Genomic DNA, 20,309 nt, shown 5'->3' with positions numbered 1-20,309 from the left:
AAGGACAGTTTTCATAACGATAAAGAGGACACAAAATACGTCCCATAACTTCAAAACAATAACAAAAACTATAGGTTCTACTTTGTATAGAGATAAAAACAACAACAAAGCTGAAGTACCTCCCATAAAGATAAATAAAATGACTCAGATACTATTTTCCATAGCAATATGCATAAATAACGTTAAAAATGCTAAGGTGCCATCGTTCATAGAAATCTATATAAACAACAAAAAGCTATTGTACTACCTTCTATGAAAATATACTTCAACAACACAAAGCTCGTTGATCCTTGATGTTTTGTATTTTGATTCCTATCTGCAATATTTTACGTGAAAGATATGGAATTAGTTATGCTTATAAATACATTCATTGTTGAAGAAATTATATACATATGTGCATAGTTTAAATCAATTTCTAAAAGAACCAAACCCTTATATTTAGTCTACCAATAATGTACATGTAGTATTTCGTGTTTTAGATATTCGATAATTACACACACATGTGATGGATTTTACACAACTTAGTCTCTACTATATAAATGGTGTACTGCAATAAAATATGTGTACATATACGGTCTGGTAATTTACGATTAATGTACCAGTTTCGTTCGTTAATTAGGAAAGGACATCGCAACGTTTAGTATATCTATATGCATAAATTCTGCGGCACAGTCGCGTCTCGGAAATATTTTGTAGAATATGAAAAACATGACGGGAGGAAACCTATATACGCATACACACACATACAAATAAAAGCGTGACGAGAAAAAAAATGAGTATTCTAGATATACATAGTATCAACGCTAAAGATTCATTACTGATTTGATTAATGTGATTTATTTGTATAACCAAAAAGGTATACACACAAAATCACGTTACAGGAAGAGAAAGTCCGTTTTTGGAACACTTAACTTAAGGACTACAGTATATTGGAACAATATTAATGTTACATTTAAAAATGTGTATTTGCTTTCCATGCTTTAATAATCTTAAAATAAAAATTGTCAAGTCATGCACATTTATGGTATTTTACCTGAATCTGTTGATTATCTCTGAATGGAAACTGTATAGATGCGATAAAGCAGGAAGAAAGACAATTGTTTACGTGCCCTTTGTATATATTTTGTACATGCTTTTTTTGAGAATTTAGTTACAGCTTATACCAAGTCGGCCCTTAACCCACCAAAGTGTTCATAGACAATTTCAGGCGTTTTGGGGGTCTTGATAGAAAAACGGTAAAAATCATACTCTACATGTACATGTTGTATAGGCAATCGCGAGGGGCTGAAGAGATCGCGGACACCAACATAATCTCTTGTAAAAAGAGGAAATAAAGAATGTCTGTCTGTCTGTCTGCCTGCCTCCTTTGGGTTTTGAAAACTGACAATGGTATTTCATACATTATGAATGCATTTTTCCAGGGTTTACCTGGTGTATATAAGTTGCCTACGTCGTGTCAACTTATATCAAAGACTTATCAAAATACAATTTGGATAATTAGATCAAGTATTAATTTCATTACAAACCTTATGTACAATGTACATACAGGGTGTCCCAAAAAACATGTCCCGAGTTTGACGCTTTATAAAAATGTTTTGATAGACGGAGGAACTTGATCTATATACCATTAGAAAGGTAATGATCTGCTCTGTACAATGATATATAACAACCCGGACAAATATTGTTTTGTTAATATTTATATTGAAAATCGAGAAAAAGTCATATTTCGCTAATTTCGAGATTGGTCCAGAAAATCAAAAACTTTCATTAAAGAATGGGCGGGAGATGTCCACCCTTCTTTTCGATGACATGATGAATTCTGTCCCTGAAATTCCTCACCACCTCACAATTCTTTAAATCTACTTCCTGGAAGTGGACTGCATATCCTGGGTGACATTTTTATAACATTTCATTTACTAAAGAAGTGGATTTTCCAACCGCATTGTATAATTAAATATCTTCAGCCTGAATCTTCGTGGTGCTAGAAAGTCACCAAAATGTAACATCATCGATGATGTCATCATTTCTATTATGACGTCATCACACAAAATGATGATTTTATATGTACATTTGTACCCAATTAAGTTAAATTTGGATGCTCCTGCTTTCCAAATCATTTTGAAATTTCATAAAAAGTTGAGTATTGCAAAAGTTATTACCTGTCAAAGTCGGGACATGTTTTTGGGACACCCTGTATATACATGATAAATAGAATCTACAACCACTTATGCAAAAGACTACAGTTTTTTGTCACCAAACTACCGTCTACATCTTTGATGTCAAAACATTCGGTTTTCCAACACATCTGCCGATTTCCAATGACGACGCGGTAAAATTTACATACGTTTGCCCCGTTGCACATCCTTATTTAAAAATAAACAACAAAACAGGTAAATATTTCTCAGTAACTACACAAACCTTTACAAAAAAATCGTCATATTTATCTTTCCATTTTATATTCTAAATAGGATTTTTTATTATTTTCTCGCGTATATTTTTTCCGTTTCTGAATCACAGCAAAATGCTTCTAAAATATTGCATGCAACATTTAATGCTGTTTTGCAGTGTAAATCTACCGATTTTGTATCATGAAGGATTACATGCCTTTTGCATTTCATTGTATAGGGTGGCAGCTATCAAGCTGAGTGGTTTCTAAAAACTGTAAATCACAGGTATTTTTGTTGCAATACGTGGTTACACAGACGTCATCAATATTTTACGTTCAGAAGAATGTCTCTAGACTAGCTCTGGGTTCTATGACGTCATAATTGGGAAAACGTCACAACTTGGTCGCTGTGGGTTTTTTTTTTTTTTTTTTTTTTTTTCTTTTTTTTTTTTTTTTGCCGTGGCTGGCAGATTCAAATAACTTGGCACTCTAAGGGTTAAGAAAAATAATTATGATAGAACATATTATATGTGTTGTAAATTTTAATGAAGAAGGCGTTTGTAAGTTTGAATGTTTGCATCACCATTGCACAGTACCTATATGTTGCTACTAAGCCCAATAATGATATTTTCCAGTATTTACATTTACAGTTAGGCTCTGGCTACTAATATCACGATCAGAACTCAAAAGGTCAAGAAATAACTGGGTTTTACGTCAGTATGATAATTCACTGAAAAATTTAAGATATTCTGAAAACGGATCACTTATGTTGACATGGAAATATATTCTTATAAAAATATTTGAAATAGATTATCAATATCTTTCAGAAGATATTCCGAAAACGGATCAGTTATGTTGACATGGAAATACATTTTTATAAAAACATTTGAAATAGATTATCTTTTTATATTTACATTTACTAAGCCCAGTTGGCATCATTGTGAATGTTCCATCCTTGACGATAACGAAAGTTTAATTCATTATATTTACATTCTAAGTGTTTCGTCACTATATGAATCAACCAACTGACGAAAACAAATATTTGCCTATGAAATTTCACTGCAGTCCCACTATGTAACCTTACCAAGCGTAGTTGGCAGTCATATAGACAAAGAACTTCAAGCGCTATTATGACGTCATTTTCATTGTGACGTCACAATTGTTGATCCAGCGATCACGGAAGACAGCTGTTCAAATGGCTGTTCCATCCATGACGATAACGAATGATTTATTTAATTATATATACAAAATTCCTTGGGATTTCATCATAAAATTGTAACCAAATTTGTAAATATAAGCATTGAACGTCTTTCAGTTGGCATTCAGAGGCAAATTCAACATGAAGCGCACTAGGCGCTTCATTGGATTTGTCTCTGTTCAGTTGGCATTCATAATGGCTATGAATGCCAACTGAAAGACATTCAATACTTAAATATCCCGTTTTATCAATGGGACTATTTCATCTACTTTTATTGTTTAGTCGGTTGTCCGTGGCAATATACCGGAAGTTGCAAGACCTCAACTCTTTCCTGCCAAATAATTGGCTGTTCCATCAAATGATATTTTTCACTATACAAACGTCTAACTTTTATTTTCATACTTTATTGTTCACCCTTTTTCGTTTTATAACAGGAATGATTATGTTCTAGTATATATACATGTAACCATTGGCTATGCTAGATCACTCAATGTATATTACACACTAATGCATGTCGAAAATATGACAACCAATGCTTCACTCAACTTCCGTCTGATCCCGTTGCTAATATGACAATAAAGTGTATTTACTCGTAATCTAAAAACAGTACCAAAAGTTCAACAATAAAAATCCAAGTTACAAAAGTAAATTAAATGGGATTATAAACAACAATAGGAAGTATACCTGTATTCCATGACGCTATAAACGAAACAAATGTTCATAAAAAAGGTAATAAATTGTCTCAGTTGCTACATCCATGGGAATAAAAGCAACAAAAATGTCTATGTACTCACAGCCTTCCATACGACTAGAGAGAGGTGGACACGGTCACGAGTATAACGTTATCAGTGTACATTCTGTATGTGTATCGGCATACATATATATATCAACAGTTACTGTACCCTCTTCTAAGTCCAGTAATGAGATGAGTGTGCAGGTCTCTGAAGAGGGCAAACAGCTTAACACCTGGCTTCGTTGCTTAGACGGTGAATAATTTCGTCGTGTTCGGTCCATAGTAATCAAAGCTTGCTAAATCTTCGGAATGTCAACGATGACATTTATAAGTGGAAAACATGGGGACAAAGTTAGTTAATGCAAGAGGAGAGCTAGAGGTCGCAGAGTCCGTGTAGATAAGGTGTCCCCAAAAAAATACAACAAACCACCCAACTCCAGGTCGCAAGTTCAAATCCCACGTGAAGTGCAGCTGTCTGATATTGAACATAGGTCAGAGGTTTTTCTCTCGGTTCTCTGACCTTCCTTCATCCCCAAATCGTGAACGTCCCTAAATTATGAAGTGATATCTGTACTTGACTCATGGTTACGTCACAATATAATAGTATGGCCTTTAAATATGTGTTATCACTTTATTAAAGTGCATTACAGATATAGAAAAGCCGTACAATCGTGACGTATCCATGTGCCTAACTATCCGCAAGTGGGTAAGTAGAATCAAATCGACGCTCCAATTATTTGAAAAATCCGGTTATATGCATATGAATTTGTCTCATATAACAAGAGATCCCAGAGGGATCTTGGCGCCCCACCAAAGATTGATCTATGTCTGAGATAAGAGGGATCTTTCTAAGAAATAGTGGTAACAAACTTCAACAATCAAAATCCAAGATGGTGGTCCAAAAATGTTATATCCACAACTAGGATCCAAGAGGAACCTACATATGAAACGATCCTTTAAGTCATTTCTGAGAAATACCGGTACCAAACTTCAACTATCAAAAACCAAGATGGCTGTCTGGCGCCCATCGTGTTGACTAATCGGTCTCAAAATGGAATTTGCACAAAATATAAAGGGCCCTAAGGGAACCTACATATGAAATTTGAGAATTATCCCTTCACAACTTTTTGATAATTAGCGGCAACCAACTTTTACTATAAAATTCTAAGATGGCTGCCTGGCGGCCATCCTGGCGGCCATATTGTTTTTTCGATCAGTCTCAAAATCAGCATGACACTCCTAGAGACCAAGGGAACCAAGCAAGTAAAATTTAAGAAATATCCGTGCAGTACGTCTTGAGAAAATAGCGGTTACAAACATCAACTGCCACATTTTTTCCCGATCAGTCTCAAATCAGCATGACACTCCTATGGCCCAAGGGGAATATACAGATACAATTTGAGAATGATCCCTTCAGTACTTTCTGAGAATTAGCGGTAAGAAACTTTAACCATCAAAATCGAAGACGGCTGCCTGGCGGCCATACTGGGTTTTTTTTCCGATCAGGCTCAAAATCCGTATGACACTCCTGGACCAACAAATCCAGTCAACAACTGTATATTATTGCATAAATATACATTTTTTATTATTGTATATGTAAATATTTCTCGCAAAGTCTATGCATAACAGCAATGAAGAAGATGTTTTTAAAGAAATTTTAATTAATTCGACGGAAAGTTAAAAAGTCTTGATGAATTGCCCAATTGTATTATGCAAACACCGTTTTCCAGATCACGGTCGCTTGTACATGTATATATAGTTGCTGCAAAAAGTAAAACGGTATATAGGACTATGGTGTGTTATACCGTTACAGTATACTTTTTACAGCAATTTTATTTAAGCATTGAACATCTTTCAGTTGGCATTCATAGCCAAAATGAATGCCAACTAAAAGACGTTCAATGCTTATATTTACATTTGGTTACAATTTTATGATGAAATCCCAAGGAATTTTGCACCTATAATTAAATAATCATTCGTTATCGTCATGGATGGAACAGCCGTCTTCCGTGATCGCTGGCTCAACAATTGTGACGTCACAATGATAATGACGTCATAATAAGAGTTTAAAGTTCATTGTCTATATGACTACCAACTGCGCTTGGTAAGGTTACATAGTGGAACTGCAGTGAAAAAGTAAATATATAATTTGCACGTTCTCCATTATCATTATACTCTCATAACATCAACAAAATGAAAAAAAATCTATTCTGCAAACGCCTGTGGTCCAGTTTATCACAGGCGACTTAAAAATACCACGCACAACGCAAGCCCAGATGTTGACTTTTGATCAAACCATGACAAGCCACATTTATAGCATACGTCGGAGACATTTATTATCTAAATCTCAGCTTACGTGAACCTGCAATATTCATTGGTAAACTGTTAAATACCATGTTTTACTTTACGGTGTTAATTTATGGGAGATGATAAACAGACGAGGAAAATAGGAAGAAAAAAATTACAACACGCGTTTCAAATTAAAATAATTAATTTTCTCTTTGTTTCTGGCTTTCCGATTGGCCTATTCATATTTTTTTTCATTCCACGATGAAAAAAATATCCGAGAATAGCGCGGAAACCAGACGTTATCGTGACGTCACAATAGAAACATTGACGTTGCGTATTGATTTGGAAAAAATAATCCCTTGGAAAAAATCAATGGAATCGTACGTGTAAACGTATTTCGTTTTATAAAGTAGCCTGGAAAATTAATTATAAGCATTGAAGTCACAACTTTTTAATTTCATCGGGTTATGAAATAAATTTTGTTTGCAAACTTTTGTGAGAATCCGCTACGCGGATTCACACAGTTTGCAAACAAAATTTCTTTCATACCCCGATGAAATTAAAAAATAGTGACTTCAATGCTTAAATAACATTAACATGTAGGTCATTTCAAAATTAAAATCGGCGAAATATAGTGTATGTGTGGTTATATAACGTATCTAATAGTTATAAACATTTGTATTGTATAATGAAACAATTGATATCTTATATTACAATTTTGAACAATCTGATCTGGGCAGTATTTTCCTAAAGCAATACTCAATGTGGTAATTTTTGAAATGATGAATAATTGGGGATTATATATTTTGAATATTAAAATTCATTGTGAGCATTATATATATAATTATCATATTAATGTTTCAATTATATCCTGGAAATGGCCTTTAATGGTACAGTATGTGAGACATGAAAACTTTTATTTCTGTTCTAAGTATCTATCTTTGTACATTGAATAAAAGTGTATTACTAATTTTTGACACTTTATTCTTTTTAGCGATGGGTTAGAGTGTGAAATTAATTGATAATTATAATTTATACATGCACGCAGGTACAGAGAAATTTCATCATGCTTGAAATACATTGTAAATTTTTTTTCTTAAGCTAGTTTTGATACTTTCGACCATCATTATTTTGACTAATATTTCCGGTCCCGTGTAGAATATACATGTACTTACTATATATATATATATATATATCATCGTTATTTTATTTACGAGAGAAGACGGATTATAAGTTTACAACTTGTGTCTAATCCTTATATGTATAAAAACAAATTAAGCCTTAACAATTTTTAAAGATGCTCCACCGCCGACAGAGCATAAATGATATTCATTATTTGAACAATAATTGGTGTTTTATCGTGTATATATATGTCTAATTAACACAAAAAAATAATATAAAATAATTTATTTTGCCTTTGGTGCATGCACAATCAGTACTTCATTCCATATACGATATAGTGCCACGGATTTTTTTCGGGATGCAATTAATTATTTTTTCATATTTTTATCTTGAAGTAAAATTAGAAATTGTAAAGTACATAACTTTTGTAACTGAAGAAAAATACTAAATCGTCTGCTCCTGTTTTTAATAGTGAAAAAAATAACATATGTCGGCGGTGGAGCATCTTTAAGCTCCTTTTATTGCCATAGGCCAAGGATTTAAAAGTGACTTTAAATGTCATGTCATCTATGTCCTTGTCATAGGCCTACGGCAACTGCATGACATTAGATATATGCTACATGTATGATTCTCATTGGCTAATATATGGTCACATGATATCGAGTTCTCCACTCAAAGCATATCGACTCATGATCAGTGTTTCCATATTTAGAAACATCGACATATTCCTTTGTGAACGTCATTTCCCAAACGTTGAGTTCTTCAACAGGTGTTCTAGATCTATGACAAACGTTTTTCTTGTAAATGAACATGCATATCACATATTTGTTTTTGACATCAGAAATTATCTATTTAATACAAATAATAAGGACCTTTGTATCGGTTGAAATGGTAAACGGTTCATATGGTGTTATACCACCCTGGTAGAATCTAAAATACTGGCAATAAATTCAAATATATATATATATAGTGTGTGTGTGTGTGTGTGTGTGTGTGTGTGTGTGTGTGTGTGTGTGTGTGTGTGTGTGTGTGTGTGTGTGTGTGTGTGTGTGTGTGTGTGTGTGTGTGTGTGTGTGTGTGTATATATATATAAGTATGTGTGTGTGTGTGCCTAAACATTGTATAACAATCTAAAATTACATTCTAGTTCGATCCTGCCCGATCGTACCACAATCCGTAGGCCCTCCATCTATTTATGTAAGAGTCAGTCATGATCATCCTGATCAGTCATACGCTTTTTTAAGTAGCCTACGTTTGAGAGACAACGGTGATTGTGTGAGATCGGGCCTTAGGTAGGTAACAACCTGAAACAAACACACATCTAGATTTGTTGTTATGTTTTGTAACCGAGTTAAGGCGGACATATTAACAAACAATTCCAGTCAGTCTTCATGCAACCTTCCACCTAGGATACAAACTTTCTCATCATCTCATGTCGGATATTGTCATCACTCCGACTTGTGTTCAAAAACCCTTCAAAGTTTAAACACAAATACAGCTACATGTCCTGATGAATTGAAACCTAAAATCCTATCAGAACTCACCTCTAATATAGCTTCGATTCTCTCAATACCTTAGGTTGTAGCTTCCATGATTGGAATTTATAATTAGCACACATTTCTTCCGTCTTTAAACAAAGGTTCCAAGCTTAAACCAGAAAAAAACATAGGACTATTTCGCTAAAACATGCATACACAGCAAATTATTCGAACATATTCGATGTCAGTAACATCACCACACACGCTGATAAACACAGCATACTGTGTCTATGTCATGTGTATGTGCTAGCCTAGTCAGCTGATCGTTGATGATGTCCGCTCCAACATTGACAAAGGTAAACGGAGCGATGCCCTGATTGGTTAGTTATTCGTTTCTTTGTCATAAGCTCCACAATCATAGTGTAGAATTTGAGAAGGTTAAGACCTGGATTAATGACAGCAGGAAATAGGTTGTTATATACATAATATAATATATATATAAATATATATATAATGGAGGGTGGAAAGTCTGGCATAGTAAAGTCCAATGTTCCTCAAGGCTCAGTCATAGGTCCATCTCTGTTCTTCTTCCACATCAATGGTATTTTTCTAGATCTGAACTTGACAATGCACTTAAAGATGCTCCACTACTGACAGAGCATAAATGATATTCATCATTCGAACAATAATTTGTGTTTAATCGTGTGTATATGTGCCTAATTAACACAAAAAAAAATTATATAAAATAATTTATTTCGCCTTTGGTGCATGCACAATCAGTACTTCATTTTATATATAATATAGTGCCATGGAATTTTTTCGGGATGCAATTACTTATTTTTCATATTTTTAACTTTAAGTAAAATTAGAAGCTCAAACTTTTCAAGGGTGGAAATGGTGTAAAGTAAGTAACTTTTGTAACCGAAGAAATATACTAAATCATCTGCTCCTGTTTTTGATAGTGAAAAAGAAAAATACCATTTGTCAGCGGTGGAGCATCTTTAATTGCTGACAAAACCTAATAACCTATATAGTCATTGATTCACCGCATCAGATGCCCTAGGCCTGCTGTTGGGAAGATCTCAACAAACTATACTGCAGCCAGTAGTTGTGAAGGAACAGAAGTCGTGATTTAGGGGGGGGGATTTTTTTGCATCTCATGAAACACATTATGTTATTTTCACCAAAACAACACCATCATGAAGTATTCATCAACAACTCCAGATAATTTCGGAAATCTGGATGTACTGTAGAATAATCACGACTACTGGTTAGGTCCCAGTAGCTGTATAGGAAATGGTATACTAACTATGAAGAAAAATCTGAGAATGGCGCGAAAATCTGACGTAATCATAACATCACAATGGTCACAATAGAGATGTCAACATTGCATATTGATTTAGAAAAAACTATCCATTGGAAAATCAAAAGAATCTGATCACACATTTAAACATACTTTATGTTATCAAGTAGTCTGAAAATTAATAATAAGCATTGATGTAATAATAGATTTTGTTTGCAAACTTTTTTGCAAAAAAAATTTCTTTCATACCCTATGAATTAAGTTAAAAAAGTAGAAACATCAGTGCTTAAATGAATTGTCTGTGTTATTACAGGTTAATATGGTAAACGTGACGAAGGGGATCCTGGTAGAATGTGACCCAGCCATGAAGCAGTTCCTTCTCCATTTGGACGAAACGGACGCATTTAAATCCAAGTTTGTTCTACAGGACCTAGACGAGACACACCTCTTCATTTCTGCTGATATTCTGGATACTCTTCAAAACCGAATAGATGACATCATGGACAGACTGTCATTTCCTATGGTAGAAAAATGAAGTACAAATAAAGCATAAACAGGTTTTTTTTTCTTTTCTATTTATTTCAAAGACTTTAATTTTGATAAACATTTTTTTTGTGAGAAATTTTGACAAGTAAAAGTATGGGTGTGCCATGCCGATGGAAAGTTTGTAAGCGGAGACTTACGATGGACTGTAGTTTTTTTGAGGAGGGAAACAATCTGTGTTACTATCCATCTAAACATGTACTTCTGGTGGAGGAGGAGATCCAAGAGACAAGGTAAATTATTACTTAGGTGTCACAAAGTCCAACCTATATGTATATCCTGAAGATAAGCAAAACTATACTTATACAGATATTACTGTATACTTGTTAATATTTGCTGGTGATTTAATTTTGCTATTATTGGCAGGTGTTTTAATTTTACTAAATTTACAGATGCATCAAAATTCGCGAAATTTATCAAAATCATGGTTTTATCTAAAAAGCTATCAATATAATTTTCAGGAAACAAGATCAAGAGTTTTTATGTCAGCTAGCTAACTGTGGGAAGACTTTTGGTTCCCATGCAAGGTATGTGGACTTCATTGATTTATTGTAGATTTTGAATTTACAAACACACATTCCAGGTACTTAAATCAGTGATTTTTCTCCTTATATACTACAGACCCCATTCTCAATGCCAAACCCCTCTATTTTTTTCCCAATTACGATGGAAAAAAATCCCAAATCAAATTTCTGAAAAACAAACAAAACTAAAAAGCTCCCCCTCGTTGTTAAATCTAAAACAAACTACTCTGAAACTGTTGTGATCGTCACCTTTTGATAAAATGAAACAGTTTACTGTTATACAATATCTAATCACTTATTATACCATGTTCAGTAATTGGTAACTTTTTTCCCAAGCTGCTCTTTTTGGTATTAAAAATTCCCAATTTGTTAGGAAAACTTTTCCCCAAAAATACCCTGAAAAATCACTTTAAATGTCGAAGAATGAGAATCTTTTAACAATAATCAAACTTAAAGAAGTAATCATGCAATTCACATGATATTACATGTAGCTCTACTCTCCAGCTCACATGACAATTGAACATGTACATGATGTGGCCCAGCAGTCTGTCCTCATGCTCTAGATCTTGCGTTAATATGTTTGTCAAGTGTCTCAACTCAGTGTTTGACCAGATTATCCTGTGGGATATGGAGAATTAGAGACCTTATAACAAACCTGTAAAATTATTTATGAGTTAATGTCCCTTGAGGTATCAGAAATCTGTGGTAATGGTTAGAGTTATGTCCCTTGAGGTATCAGAAATCTGTGGTAATGGTTTGGAATTTTAGAAAACTAGAAAAGAATATATATAGGCTTTGCTTGTTATTCACTCCTTTTGACTGCAACATCATGTCAATAAAATTTGTTGAAATTAGAAACCTATGTTAATGGTTACAGTTAGGTCCCTTGGAGTATAAGCAAAATATATATGAGTTGTGTCCCTTGATATATCAGAATTATGTAGTAATGGTAAGAGTCATGTCCCTCGATCTTAAGAAAATCTGTGGCCTCAATGGTTATAGTGTATTGTATATCTTAACAGTGATTCACCCATCTTTGTTGTTTGGAATAATGTTGATGTCTTTGTATTTAACAGCTATGAAAGTCACTACGGTTTGGTACACAGTCGAGTTTGTCAGACATGTCGTAAAAACTTCCCCAACAATCATCTTCTGGACCTTCACATCCTAGAGTGCCATGATTCCATGTTTGCTGTCCAAGCTGAGAAACAACCAATGGTATTTACATATATTTTACTATATCAAAAGGAGAAGGGGCAGCGAACCATAGATACAAAAGGGTTTATCAATAAGAACCACAAGCCATTTATATTCAGGCACATCCATTCTGACAAGAATCTTTACTATCAGAATTAATAATGGCTTATTTCAGAAAAATAATATCTTACTTGAAATTAGTGGTACTGTGTATACCATTTGAGTTATCTGAGAATTCAACTTAAGTTTATTTGAATTAAAAGTGAAAAGTTTGATCAGGGCTAACAACAAAATCATTTTTATGATATAAGTGTATGAATTTGAGTTGGTATTTTAGAGGTATAAATGTATAAACGTACATTTTTACTGCAGTCCACTATATAGCATTATCAAAAGCAGTTAGAAAACTTCAGTGCATGAACTACTGATGCCACTTAATTTGACATCATTGTGATGTCACATTTGTCGCCTGAGCGATCACAGAAGATGGTTGTTCCGTTTTTGATAATAATGAATTGTTTATTTATTATAGATGTAAAATACCTGGAGATTTTATCATAAAATTGTTTATCTTTATCAGTTTCAGTGTTTGGTTGAGTCATGTAATTGCAAGTTTTCTACAAGAAAAGAAAGGAAAAATCATGTCATCAAGTTTCACAAATACCCAAGTAACTACAGATTTGATCGAGAGCAGAGTAAACAGAGGTACATAGATTCCAGAGTCTTTTTTATCACAATCAGCTTCTTGTATTTTGATAGAAAGTTGTTCTCATTTGATACTGGGGCTAGAGGGGCGAAGCCAGCCTGGAATATCAAAGGATGCATTTGTTGTATCATGATAGATCTTGGTTTTCCTGGATACCAGAGAGAAAGGGGCTGTGGTGACTGAGTCATTTTAGATATCTCAATATAGGTCCTTCATGTCTGGGTCGCAAGTTTGAATTCCATATGGGCCAGTTGCCAACTTTTGACCATAGGTCGGTGGTTTTTTCTACAGGTACTCCAGCTTTCTTACACCTCCTTAATAACCTGACATGTCCTTAAATGACCCTGGCTGTTAATAGGACACAAATCAAAAAATTAAATGGAGGCTCCAAAGGGGCAGGGCCTACTTCAACAAAATGTATTCAATATTATATTTAAAAAGTGTATGTGGCCTCCCCCGTGACGACATGGGCAGTACCAACTAGGACAAAGTAAATCAAATGTTGTCTGTTCAGTGAATATAGTTACTTCTGTTATAATGTGGTTTGTGATATTTATTCTGTGGTTTCAGTAAAAGCAATGGTGGGAAATTGTCAGAAATGGAAATTACAACGGTAGACACAATGGAGACAACAGTATCAGCCACTGAAGGCGTGAATGGATCAGGTGGACCATTTGGGGCGAAAGGGGCGGAGAAAATGAAGGATACATCACCACCGAGGAGGCAGTTTTCCTACAAGTGAGTTTGTGTTTGAGGTGGCATGCCCAATATTGGGCAAGAGCAAGTTTAGCTAAAAGAACACAGGCTCTGTTGTATTTAGATCTCCACAAATGAAATCTTCAAGCAAATTTTTAAATGAAGGTTGAATTGTAGTCCACAAATTAACTTTGTGGATGGACTCATGTACTTAATTAGACATTAGACAGTTAAGCACTGAAAATATGGAATATTTGCGAATGTTTAATATTGTGATTTGCATGTGTCAGCATTTTGTAATATTATTTTCACAGTAAATGTTACTGTTAACTTTTTGCAGAATAGTTTCATACAGACACAAAACTTTCGTGTCGGGAACATTTTTTGCATTAAAAAGGCATTCGTGTAATTAGTGTTTTCCTTTTCACGTAATCCAGTTTACAGTACCTTAGTTATAAAAAACAATTTTGTTATTGTTCATTTTTACATATATGTTGCAGAGTTCCAAACAATATTTGCTTTGGTCAAGGAACAAGTCGGTCATTCCAAAGAACGCGAGGGAGAGGACGTGGAAGGGGCAATAAAAAGCACTGGCACAACAGAGGCATGGAAAATATGGACACACATGTAGACATAGAAAATATAGATCTACAGGCTATGAAACAAGCTCTTACCTAAATACAGAATCAGTTAATCGCCTTGGAGAATATAGATCTACAGGCTATGAAACAAGCTCTATTGTATTGTATATTATTAAATGTGAATAAACTGTTGAATTTTGTGGAAATGTTTTATTCTTTTAATAAACTTCATTTGTTTTCATTGAAGTTCACAGGTATTGAATAGGCCAAAACCTTTTATTTTTTAGTCCACCCATCATCAGATGGTGGACTATTCAAATCGCCTTTCGTCCGTTGTCCGTCCATCCTTCCTTCCGTCTGTATGTCTTTCAGTCCATTAAAAATTCTTGTTACTGCTATTTCTCAGAAAGTGCTGATGGGATATGTGCCAAATTTTACATGCAGGTTACCCTAGGGCCAAAGTTGAGCATATCGCATTTTGGGACCTATCGATGAACAAGATGGCCGACAGGCTGCCATCTTGAATTTTGAAAGATGAAGTTTGTTTCCAATATTTCTCAGAAAGTACTGAAGGGATCTGTCTGAAATTTCATATACAGGTTGCCTTAGGGCTCTAGTTGTGCATCATACACTTTGGACCGATCAGTGAACAAGATGGCCAACAGACTGCCATCTTGAATTTTGATAAAGATTGTTACCACTATTTCTCAACAAGAGCTGTTGGAGAACAGCAAAGCTCGCCTATTCAGAAGAAGTTGATGTTCAAGTATTTACTATTTAAACATGGAAATATGACAAATTAACAGACTCAAAAAAAACCCTAAAGGGCCCCAAATTGGTTGTATTATCACGTTCAGCATCCATACACATTAGGAAAATAAAATTGTAAACATTTATGATGACTTAAGCTGAACAATTGACGAAACAGAAACTTGCTCAAAAACTTTAACGTGAAATGGGACGCCAACGCCGACGCCGATGCCGGGGTGACAACATTAGCTCCCCCTATTCTTCGAATAGGCAAGCTAAAAAGCACTGAAGGGATCTGTCTCATATTTCACATGCAGGTTCCCCTAGGGCATTAGTTGTGCATAGTGCGTTTTTGGACCGATCGGTGAACAAGATGGCCAACAGGCAGTCATCTTGGATTTTGATAATTGAAGTTTGTTTCTCAGAAAGTACTGAAGCAACCTGTCTCAATTTTTATATGTAGGATGCAGTCAAAGTTTGAAAAGCAGAGAAAAGATATCTCTTTCCATTGTCAGACATAGATCATTCTTTGGCACCAAGATCCCTCTTGGGATCTCTTGTTTCTTGTCAATAACCAATGAACCTAAAGATCTGGCATTGGGCATAGTCTGTCTTTGTATATTACAGTTAGCTCACTTGAGGGTAGGTATCCATTGAGTTATTTTCTGAGTGCAATTCACATCCTTGACTCCAAAAAGTATGACGTCACAATCAATACCTACCTGCATAACTGTAATGAACTATAGCCCTTCATCCTAGCATGCTACAGATTCAATATCAGGACTATGTGCCTCTCAGTTATGATTGCAAGTAGTGACTCGTGACCTTGAATGAAGGTCAAGGTTATTAATTTGAACAATATTTGAAGCCTTTCACTCCAGCTTGCTACAAACTCTTGACCTTATGGTACTTTGTTCCTTTTTAATGGAACTGAACCAGACAGTGTCCCTGTCTGGCTGTCAAACAAAATCAAATCAAAGGATGATTGAGTTAGTTTAAACTTTATAATATCTAAGGTAACTCAGAAGGGGGATTATTTTGAGGTCAAAATATTTTGCAAAGGTCATTTTGACCTCGTCTCTAACTTACCTTAAAGATTTAAATTCTGGTCCAGATATGTGGACTTCAAAAGGTTGATGGATGGAGTTGACACTTTACACAATGTTAGCTTATGAATTAGCTGAGCATTCAATTGATTTGGGACCATAATGTCAATTATGAAAGTCACATGTAAAATAGTATATTTTTCAGGCCAGCAGAGAGCATACTCTGTTTATTGCTTTAATAATACTCAAGAGTGCTTTTCGCTGATTGTCGCACAAAAAGGTCATTATGATACTGCATAGTTGCTTTTATTCGCAGAGAATTAATTTTTTTCAAGTTAATTTCAGCAGTATTAGATATCCTCAAATAAAATTGAAATATTAAGTAAGATAACTTGTATAGCTTACTTCTGTTAGAAATTATCAAATCCATGACCATTTCTTCCCATAAGATATAGTACCCTATTCCGCGTAGTTAGCGCCCATCTCCCTATAAACGCCCCTTCCCTTTTCCGGAGAAAAATTGAATAAACGCCCCTATCTCATGGATTTAACAATGTTTTACAATATGAAATTGCGAGTATTTTACAAGTGAATCATGGCAATAATGTGTCTCAAAGGATAAAAGGCATATGCATGTTTACTGGTAACAGATTAATGGACCATGGATACAAGAAAGATTTAAGACATGGCTGATTTTTATTCGTCCACAACTTACATTTTCGTTCATTAATAAGAGCCCCCTATGTTACAATTATTTAAGCCCCCAGGCCTCTAATTACGGCGAATACGGTATGAAAGAGAAGATAGTGAAATTTCCTTCCTGCGAAATTAAACAACTATACACCAGCTAGCTATCTTGTAGACCAACAAAAGCCTTCTCAGGCACATATATAGATAAATAAAACACATGAAACGGAAAAATATAGATAAATGAAACATGTGAAACAGAAAAATATTGATAAATAAAACACATGAAACGGAAAATATATCATATATTTATTATGAAAATAAACACATTGGTTTTTTTTACAATAGTTTGTAAAATGTTAACAAATTTCAATAAATTAATAAATATGGACGGATATTTTGTCTTACCATGTAAAATGGTAGGATCATATCATGTTGTTGTAAACATTAATTGTACATATCAGCTGCCTTCAACATCCATCTTTGATGGTACATGTTCTTAATGCTGGTACTTCTTTCACTCAATCACTTATAATTAGTGTGTTCATTTCATGAACGTCTTTTGAACGATAAAATATTGTACAGTGGTTCAGTTCAGATGTATTGGATTCTTATTCTATACTTGTGACGTGTAATTCAAAAACATTTACAAAATTGTTTTTACTTTGTGTCGTTTAGCATATCAGCACTATATTAGTGATTTCTTGTAGTGTACAGACTATTTTTAACTCTTTATTTTGTCATGTTATATAATATCCTTAATGTAGCTGTTGTTTATGATAATAGCATTTCAACTGTCAATAAATAAACATGTTTGCAAACAAACCATTCAAACACATCAACGAACATCTAATGTTGTAAAAATGTCTTGTAAGTTAATATATTGTGTAGAATTTGAAACAACAAAAATGGAATAGTCTCTAATTTGGTTTCTGTTTTAAAGATAACAGTTTGCAGGCTTATAAAATGTTCTTTGTTGAGGGAGCCTAAGCAGCAAGGCTAATAAAATGTTCTTTGTTGAGGGAGCCTACACTTGAAGCAGCAAGGCCACCCCACCGAGGGTCCACTTGCTCTGCTTCTCCTTGCTCTTTAGGTTGAATGTCCAGACAAATGTTGGACCACGGCTCTTGGTCTTGTACACGGGGCACTCGTAGATGTTCTTCATATCCATACGATCCACTGGGATAGCCTTGATGAAGATAACAGGCATTGGTGGAGCCAGTTCTTTAAGTCGCGCTTCGTTGATCATACCAGTCTGCATGTCCCAGCGAGCACCTTCCATGAACAGACCATGGACATACGCACCTTCACGTGGCGGGCCAGCCATGTCTTCACGGCTCTTCTTGGTCACATCACACTGCAGTGCCATTCTGTCAAGAGGCCATTCGTTTTTACGAGCCATCTGCTGCATAATAGCGGTGAGGAAGGACTGGGGATTGAAGAATCCTCCGAGCCATACTGCGGCAGGAAGTTGGAAGTCTGCTGTCCAGGACTCTAATTCCTTGATACGGAGCAGCAGATCGGCGTACCATGCAGTGAGGCCATACAGGGATGGATAAGCCCTCTTTGTCCAGCTGACAGGAACGACATCCAAGAACATGGAATTACCAAGGGTCTCCATATCAGCAGTGATGGTCAACTCACCCTGTAAGATTAAGAGGGAAAACTTAACAAAACAAGTCACATTTTTAATATAATTATGAAACTTCGATAAATACTGCAACATACTCAAGCGTGCTCGATTTAGAGTATTTATTGGGTTTGACCCTAGGATTTTTATTATAAGGTGCATGCAGCTAAGTTATCTAATAATGCTACAAGAAAGAACATATTTTTATTTATTGATTTACCATGGAAATTTCAATTAGTTAAGCATAGGTTTTGTCTGCATTTTTGGATTGACCTTCTCCTCCTATAGTTTAGAAATAAGCCAGAAACAAGATGTTGTGATGGTGTATCCTATTGATCTTTCACAACAAATAATTATTCATATTGCAGTTATCTGCCCTTGTAGTGAGACATCCATTGTGACAATTACTCTGTAAGTAATTGATATGTCAATTTCTCTGAAAACCACTGTATGATGTTATGCTTACAAGGTATTTCACAACAACCGATTCCTACCCACAAGAGTAAATAAGTCTGTCACATGTAAATACATATCAGAACATCCTACTAACATTACAGCATTTAAAGTTAACAGAATTTGAGTATTCTAAAGACAACTTGCCTTGAGACCAAGATCCAGCTCTTTCAGAGATCTTCTGATTTCATTTGTCAGTGAGTTCATACGTTCACATTCCTGGAACGCCACCAACACGTATGGGGTCCTCTCATCTGGGGGTACCTTGGCTTGGATCTCCACAAGGTTGAACTCTTCTGGAAGTTTCTCCATGATCTCATCAAGGATTGATTTAATCTGGATAAAAGAAAACGAATGTAGATGCAGCAAGCAAAATCATGGATTGGCAATAACATCTCCAAATTTCCTGACCTATTTTAATTATTAAAAGTTTTCATGGCAAAGTGTAAACTTGTCGTTATAGCCAAACAGTAAGAAATGATGAGGACATATATTTGTCCAACTCTGAAAGTGAGCCGACTTGGATAAGCCTAGTAAATTCAAACTTTAAAGAAAATCTGTAACATGCTACATTTGTAGCATGGAACTACAATGTCATGAAAAATATAAATAAATGTCCCATTTTACCTATCCTCAGTTAAGTATAACATATATAAACACAAAAATTCAATAATTTTCCTACCTTTTCCTCTCTGCTTACGCCTGCACCAGTTCCAGCTCCTGCCTCACGTGGCTGCATTTCAAACACAGTCCTGAACAGAGTCTCAGAGGTTGTTGTCAAGAACTCAATTTCTGCATTGGGATGTAAGCCGTACAAGTATGGGCTTTCTGGTGGCAGACATTCATCGATGTAGGAATGGTAGCCCTTGTAGTCAGAGTTTGGTGGAATAGGGAAGCCAGGAGCCAGGTACAGCTCTCCGTCCAACTGTAATTTAATTACAAATTGTCAGGTTTTAAATTCTGCACAATATTATTCACTTTCTCAAA

At 34.9% G+C, this 20,309-nt stretch overlaps 3 protein-coding genes across 6 annotated transcripts in view; 1 reads left to right on the top strand and 2 right to left on the bottom strand.

Annotated features, from left to right (window-relative positions):
• LOC138323575 (ATP-binding cassette sub-family B member 6-like) overlaps positions 1–9,552 on the bottom strand; it is a 33,869-nt gene extending 24,317 nt beyond the window's left edge. The window contains exon 1 of one of the 3 annotated variants that reach the window (XM_069268272.1): positions 9,273–9,552. The gene's annotated coding sequence lies outside the window, so the exon portion shown is untranslated. Of the gene's footprint in view, positions 1–4,268; positions 4,387–4,486; positions 4,595–9,272 lie in introns of those variants that run through there. The other 2 variants (XM_069268273.1, XM_069268274.1) reach the window with 2 other exon arrangements.
• LOC138323576 (zinc finger protein 511-like) lies at positions 8,924–14,956 on the top strand. The gene is made up of 7 exons (XM_069268277.1): positions 8,924–9,020; positions 10,823–11,285; positions 11,514–11,579; positions 12,653–12,794; positions 13,354–13,478; positions 14,050–14,217; positions 14,676–14,956. Exons 2-7 carry the CDS (start codon positions 11,149–11,151, stop codon positions 14,851–14,853), a joined length of 816 nt encoding a protein of 271 aa, XP_069124378.1. The 5' UTR covers positions 8,924–9,020; positions 10,823–11,148; the 3' UTR covers positions 14,854–14,956.
• A 2,579-nt stretch (positions 14,957–17,535) lies between these two features.
• Positions 17,536–20,309, bottom strand: part of LOC138323573 (dynein beta chain, ciliary-like) — a 31,777-nt gene continuing 29,003 nt past the window's right edge. Inside the window, exons 48-51 of one of the 2 annotated variants that reach the window (XM_069268269.1) lie at positions 20,005–20,247; positions 19,470–19,658; positions 18,267–18,884; positions 17,536–18,225 (exon numbers count right to left, since the gene is read on the bottom strand). In XM_069268269.1, coding sequence (XP_069124370.1) covers positions 18,267–18,884; positions 19,470–19,658; positions 20,005–20,247 — 1,050 coding nt within the window. In that variant the 3' untranslated portion in view covers positions 17,536–18,225. Of the gene's footprint in view, positions 18,885–19,469; positions 19,659–20,004; positions 20,248–20,309 lie in introns of both variants that reach the window. The other variant, XM_069268268.1, reaches the window with a different exon arrangement.

Source organism: Argopecten irradians, chromosome 5 (assembly GCF_041381155.1).
Source record: "Argopecten irradians isolate NY chromosome 5, Ai_NY, whole genome shotgun sequence".
NCBI classification, from domain to species: domain Eukaryota; kingdom Metazoa; phylum Mollusca; class Bivalvia; order Pectinida; family Pectinidae; genus Argopecten; species Argopecten irradians.
This window is presented reverse-complemented; position numbering and strand designations above follow the sequence as displayed.

What these genes read in the sequence shown, in the direction of transcription:
- LOC138323576 (XM_069268277.1), top strand. Translation starts at nt 11,149, where the DNA reads ATGGGTGTGCCATGCCGATGGAAAGTTTGTAAGCGGAGACTTACGATG. An exon ending in AAGCTGAGAAACAACCAATG is followed by an intron (nt 12,795 to 13,353) that starts GTATTTACATAT and finishes TATCTTTATCAG; the next exon opens with TTTCAGTGTTTGGTTGAGTC. An exon ending in CGAGAGCAGAGTAAACAGAG is followed by an intron (nt 13,479 to 14,049) that starts GTACATAGATTC and finishes CTGTGGTTTCAG; the next exon opens with TAAAAGCAATGGTGGGAAAT.